Source organism: Tupaia chinensis, unplaced genomic scaffold (genome assembly GCF_000334495.1).
Source record: "Tupaia chinensis unplaced genomic scaffold, TupChi_1.0 Scaffold000646_1, whole genome shotgun sequence".
NCBI lineage: Eukaryota > Metazoa > Chordata > Mammalia > Scandentia > Tupaiidae > Tupaia > Tupaia belangeri.
Genome location: NW_006160167.1, coordinates 1,138,872 through 1,145,614, shown reverse-complemented (window position 1 = coordinate 1,145,614; position 6,743 = coordinate 1,138,872). Strand labels below are relative to the sequence as shown.

Below are 6,743 nucleotides of genomic sequence, written 5' to 3'. Positions count from 1 at the left end.
TTTGAGACCTGGTTCTAAGTCAGCTCCCTGATTTTACACAGTGACCCTGACCCTTTTTTCTAGGTCACTTAAGTCACAATCTCTGAAGGTGGGACCCAGATGTCTATATGCTTTAAAAATTGTCCAGGTGACTTGAATATGTATCTAGAATTAAGAAACCACTGACAGAGGGACCAGCAGGTGGCATGATGGTTGAGATGCTGGATTTCCACATAGTCAACCACAGTTCGAGTCCTGGACCCAGAGGCTTGAGGGTCACATTGGGTGCATGTGCATGCATGCCCAAAATCCTGTGAGAAGAGTGGAGAAGAAGTATTATGGTATGACCATCCCCTCTGAGGGGAGCTGTCTCACTTTTCCTCTCTCTGTCTCTCTGTGGTGAGCGCATGCACCCTGCATTGCAAATAGAGTTAGGATGGTTTAGTCTGGCTCCCTCTCCTCCTATCTTATCATGTTTGAAGGCCACAGGTAAACAATTTATGTAATTAGTTGTACTATACTTGCACACTTGTTATGTAATGGCAACTTTGCTGTCTTATACCATTGCATGTACCACACGTGTGTGTGCACAACAGTCTGGTTTTGGCAATGAGTCGCTATTGTCTGCAGCCCCTTTAAGAGAAAGGATTACCTGGTGAGCTAGCGCTGCCCTGCTAGCTAGCCTTGATCCACCTGGCCTTGGTTCGGTCAGCTCAGCCCTGATGGCCTTAGCTTGGCTCAGACTGGGCTGGACTCAGCTCAACCCTGATGGCCTTAGCTTGGCTCAGACTGGGCTGGACTCAGCTCAACTCTGCACACTGTGAGCTCCAAGAGGAAGGAAGCTGCTCTGTAAGCATTTTCCTTGTGTGTTATAAGCTTCAAAAGGGAAGAAGCACTTGCAAGTGCTACTATGGGCTTTGTGAGCCTACTAACAGTTCTGTGAGCTCCCACTGAACTCAGCCAATATGACATCAGTGTCTCATGTCTTCTTCCAACTCCCTATATCTATAAGGAGAAAAGAACCTTGCAAAACATGCCCTATGGAAAAAACTAAAAAAAAGGGAAAGAAACCACTGACAAAAAAACAATCAGTAGTAGAAGTAAAACTTTAAAACTATGTTATACATTTTCCTGCCTTTAAAATAAGGTATACTGGGTCAGCAGGTAGTGTGGTGGTTAAAGCACTGGACTCCCACAGGGCTGACCATGGTTCCTGACCTGGTAGCTTAAAAATTATGCCAAGTATGTGTGCATGCATGTTCAAAAATCTATGGAAGAGAAGAGATGGTGATGGTGGCCATCCTTCCTGGAGGGATGATTTCTCACTTTCCCTCTCACTGTCTCTCTCCAGCGATACAAGCACCTTATGGCAAAAACATAAAAAAAAATAAATAAATAAAAAGTGAGAGAGAGAGAGATAAAAATAAGATATACTGGGGCCAGGCAGTGACATGGAGGTTAAGGTGGCTGGATATTACATGGCTGATGGAGTGTTTCAAGTCCCAAAACTAGCAGCTTGATAAACACATCAGGTGCATGTGCATATGTGCCAAAGATCCCAAGAGGAGAATGGAGAAGGGATCGCAGCATGGCCAACTCCCCTGGAGGAGTGATTCTACAGCAGGAGAAAGCCAGAAAATGGAAGTGGGTAAAAGGGTCAGAACAATCTTCCCATGTGGCTAGATAGAAAAAACAATCAGGACAAAAATTTCCTGTCTAAGGTAATGTTGGCAGGAGATTAGTTGGGGGTGGGGGAGGTCTAGCTGATTAAGCCACAATTTTATATAGCCAATGAGATGAATCAATGGGCCCAGCCACATTAGACATAGTCAATGAGAAATCAACGGACCCAGCTACATTTGAGAGAGCCAATGAGAAATCAAAGGGCCTAGCCACATTTGACAGAGCCAGTGAGATAAGAACATTCTGAGGGCTCAGTCAATGATCAACCCACACAACCCATATTAAAAAGTTATAAACCTCACAGAATGTAACTGCCATTCTTTGTCTGTTCAGGCCTGCTCCTATCTCTCGGAAGTGTACTTTTGCTTCTACTTCGTAAACCTCCTTTTCCTTTCACTATTGGCATGTTTTGTTCAATTCTTTGTCAGAAACACCAAGAACCTAGATATCACAGAAGTCATCCTGCAACAATTTCTCACTTTCCCTCTCTCTCTGTCTTTCTCTGACTCTCTGGCAAGCGTATGTGCCCAAACACAAGAACTGGAAAAAAAAAAAAAAAAAGGAAAGGAAAGGAAAGGAAAGGAAAGGAAAGGAAAGGAAAGGAAAGGAAAGAAAAAGAAAGAAAAGAAAAGAAAAATCCTTAACATAATGGGCATAAAGCAGTCTTTTGAAGAGGTTTTGTGTGACTTGGTCATAACATTTCATGTTCTGTGGCAACTTTAAGGTTACCAATTCTTTTTTTCTTTCTTCGTTTTTAGGCTTTTGCCATAGGACATTTTTGTTTCCAGAGAGACAAAAAGAGACAGTGAAAGGGAAAGTAAGAAATCACTCGCTGGGGGGATGACACTGCTGCAACCCCTTATCCTCCATTCTCCTCCTGGGATCTTGGGCACATGAGTATATGCACCTGGCTTGATTTTCCAGTCACCAGGTCAGGGACTTAAACTATGGTCAGCCATGTGGGAGTCTAGCACCTTAACCACCACACCACTTGCTGGCACCAAGGCTACTAATGGTAAGAAGGCTCTCTACTACTGTAATGAATATCTTACTTACAGTTATTGTATCACTATACCAAAGCATGTAAGGTTATTTCTTCTCTATAAAGTTAAATTAGCTTTTTTTCTCTTTTTTCCTTTATCTTTTTCTGTTTTGTTCTTCCCTACATGAAAAGTTGCTCCCTACTTCCAACTGCAATTACTACTTCTCATTCATTCATTAAATTCATATTTGCTAAACTATTATGTGTCAGGCACTATTCTAGGTACTGGGGCTAAGCAGTTAATAAACAAAAGTCCCTTATATTCTAGAAGGTAAAAATCAATAAATAGAAAAATCATGTAGTCATAGAGATAATAAAGCAAAGTAAAGCAAAGGACACAGAGATGGAGGGTCTGCGGACATCTACATATGGGGGCTTACATGGAAGAGACAAAGAGCCTCTCTGATTAAGTGATACTTAAGCAGATGCATAAAGATAGGGAGGGGGCAAGTCTCATGGATATTTGAAAAGTGTCCCAAGCAAGAGGAACAGCAAGTGCAACACCGTGAGCATTTTGCTTGGCATGTTCAAAAAACAAGCATAGACCACATGTCAGGCCACAAAATAGTCATTAATAAACTTTAAACTTTTGTAATCACATTATGTACTTTCTGTGACCACAACAGCATGAAACTAGAAATCAACAAGAGAGGGGACCAGCAGTTGACATAAGGGCTAAGTCTCTGGACTCCCATGTAGTCGACTGTGGTTAAGAGTCCCAGACCCAGTGGCTTAAACTCACTCTGAGCATGTGTGTATGCATGCCCAAGATCCCTAGGGGAGAATGGAGGAGAAAGGATTGTGATGTGGCCATCCCTCCTACAGGGTGATTTCTTGCCTTCTGTCTCTCTGTCTCTCCTTCTGGTGAGCGCAGGTGCCCTATAGCAAAAACCTCTCAAAAAAGAAAAAAGAAAGAAATCAACAAGAGGAACTTTGGAAGCTGTACAAATAAAATACATGAAAATTAAATCACATGATATTTCAAAACAACAACCTACTAAGGATGCACCTTAAAGAACTAGAAAAACAAGGAAAAAACAAAGAAGAAATGAGATCATCATGGTTGGAGGGGAGTAAGAGAAGAGTGGTAACAAATGAGGTCAGGAGATTAGCAAGGGCTTACACAAGGATGTCAAGACTTTGGATTTTATACTGCATGAGAGAGCTGGCCACTGGAGAATTCTGAGCAAATAAGTGAAATGATCATTTATTCTTTATAGGATCACTTGGCTAGTTGGTGGGAAATACACTGTAGGCTAATGTCCTGATTGTTGTAAGAAGTACCTTAGCAACAGCTACAACAGTGTACAAAGGCCCAAACATATTTTACTATAAACCTCACAGATATCAAAGCATCAAATTGTACAGCTTACCTGGATCTCAGGTATCATTGGGATGCAAGATTTGGGTCTTAATGGCAAGAGGGTTGCCATTTGTGGGAAAGGATCAATATCCTTCCTTGGTTTCTCTTGACGGAGGTGCCAGAATTTCAATTCAGCACTAGCGTATTTTGTTGAGGATGAGTGAGTAACACAGAATCTTGGTGCCCTGTTTATTGGCAAAACACATTTAAGACTAAAGTAGACAATAATCTTCTATAAAATATTTAACAGTATGCTCACAGTGATCAGTCTTGCTATCCCCACACTTTTTTTTTAATGCTAAGGGACCCGTGCAAGCGCATAACAGAGAAAGAAAAATGTCCCCCAAGAGGGCCTGGTCACACCATCATCCTTTTTCCTCCATTTCTGCTTTCCATCTGGATTCTGGGCATGTACACACACATGTGGTATGTTTTTCAAGATTCGAACAGCAGTCGGTTGTGCAAGAACTGGCTCCCATACACAGTGCTCAGCCCCTGCACTTCGGGGATTGGCCCATTATCACCCTTTCTAATAATTTCTACTTCTTTTTCTGCTACCGAGCATTAAAAAAAATTCCTATGATATGTCATCTGTTTTCAATCCTAATCACTATAAAAAGGGAATATAGGGACCAGCAGATGGTATAATGGTTATGTCACTGGACTCTGATATAGGCAAGTGAAGTTCACGTCTCAGATTCAGCAACTTAAAACTCATGCCGGTGCAGGTGCACGTGCGTGCGTGCCCAAAATTCCAAGAGGAGGATGGAGGAGAAGGGATTGCTGCGTGACCATCCACCCCACCCCCAGGGGGTGATTTCTCACTTTCTGTCTCTCTGGCAAGTACACACACTCTACAGCAAAACTCTCTCTTTTAAAAAAAGGCATGACCCAGTAGCTTAAAACACACCAGGCACATGCATAAAATCCCAACAGGAGAATGGAGAAGAGACTGCGATGTGACCATTCCCCCTGAGGAGTGATTTCTTGCTTTCTGTCTCTCTGTCTTTCCGGCAAGCACATGTGCTCTATAATAAATAAATAAAACAATGTGCAGGGCCAGCTGCAGTGGCACAGTGGCAGCAATGCTCCTCGATGCTGAACCCAAATGGAAAGGTCCTGCATTCACATCCTGAGGTCTCCCTGTACATGCCGGGCACACGTGCATGCCATGATCCACGTTGGCTGAGGCAGGGTGTGAACTGCAGTGTAAAGACTCTGTTGGGGGTACCTCTGTTTATCTGTGCCCCACCCCTCTCCCTGTCTATTTCTCACGGACAAATAAACTTTTGAAGAAAAAAATTACATTAAAATTATCTGCTTAATGAGAAAAAGAAACATATCTATCATTCAGTGAAAGAATGATAATACGATGTAGTTTTTATTAACGTGAACATAAAATGTACCTGTTATAAGTGTAAAGCAGTTCAATATTTATAGTGTGCATAAAAATTGGTAGACTAAAATTAACTTTTCTTTTTCTTTTCTTTTTTTTTTTTAGGTTTTTGCCACAGAGCATGTGCACTGGCTGGAGATAGACAGGGAAAGTGAAAAACCACCCTCCACCCCTGAGGGTGGCCACACCACAATCCCTTCTCCTCCATTCTCCTCTTGTGATTTTGGGCATTCATGCACTGGTGCCTGATGCAATTTTTAAGCTGTTGGGTCTGGATTCGAACTACAATCAGCCACATGGGAATCCAATGCTTTAACTACTATGTTATGCTAGCCCCATTAACCTTTAAAAAATGCAAACTTTTTTTTTTTTTGGAGAGGTTTTTGCTATAGGGCGCGTGTGCTCACCAGACAGACAGAGAGAGACAGAGAGACAGAAAACGAGAAATCACCCTCCAGGGGGGGATGGCCACGCCACAATCCCTTCTCCTCCATTCTCCTCTCGGGATCTTGGGCACGCACGCACATATGCCTGGCGTGAGGTTTAAGCCACCAGGTCTTGGACTCAAACCGCGGTCGACTATGTGGGAGTCCAGCGACATAGCCATTATGCTAACTTCTGGTCCTGCAAACATTTTTTATAATGCTTAAATATGCTATTAAAGTGAGTTATGATTCATATCATCCATTTTCAAGACTAAAATCTGAAGACAAAAATTAATTTCACAGGGCCAGCAGGTGTCATGGTGGTTACGGTGCTGGACTTCCACATAGCCAAACACGGTTTGAATCCCGAACCTGGTGGTTTGCTTTCTCACTTTCTCTTTCTCTGGTAAGCACACATGCCCTAAAGTAAGTTAAAAGAAATAATAATAAGATCAAATAAATAATTCTTTTTTTAAAAAAATAATTAATTTCATAATAATTTATATAAATGAAAAATCAAGACTATTGCCAGAAACAGAAAAAAGAATGTCAAGGCCACACTCAATTGGATGGATACCCTGCTATTTGGTATGTGGACGAACTCTTTCGTGATGTAGCACTAACAGCTGTCAGGACTGCTGCTAATTGCTTCTTGGACCAGGTTTTCCCTCAATACCACAGCTTAATTTCTAATTTCTATTCCATATTTCAGGGCTTGATAAGAAACCATTCCCTTTTAAAATACAAAGAAGGGGAGCCAACAGGTGGCATGGTGGTTAAGGGTACTGGACTCCCCCATGGCTGACTATAGTTCGAGTCCCAGACCTGGCAGCTTGCTTTCTCACTTTCCTTCTC

General features: G+C 42.1%; 1 protein-coding gene across 4 annotated transcripts in view; it reads right to left on the bottom strand.

The window, feature by feature from the left end:
* The window catches only part of RGS22 (regulator of G protein signaling 22), a 142,480-nt gene that overhangs the window by 87,287 nt on the left and 48,450 nt on the right, over positions 1-6,743 (bottom strand). For all 4 annotated transcript variants that reach the window (XM_006159708.1, XM_006159707.2, XM_006159709.1 and 1 more), the window contains one exon: positions 4,078-4,252. In XM_006159708.1, coding sequence (XP_006159770.1) covers positions 4,078-4,252 — 175 coding nt within the window. The remainder of the gene's footprint in view (positions 1-4,077; positions 4,253-6,743) is intronic.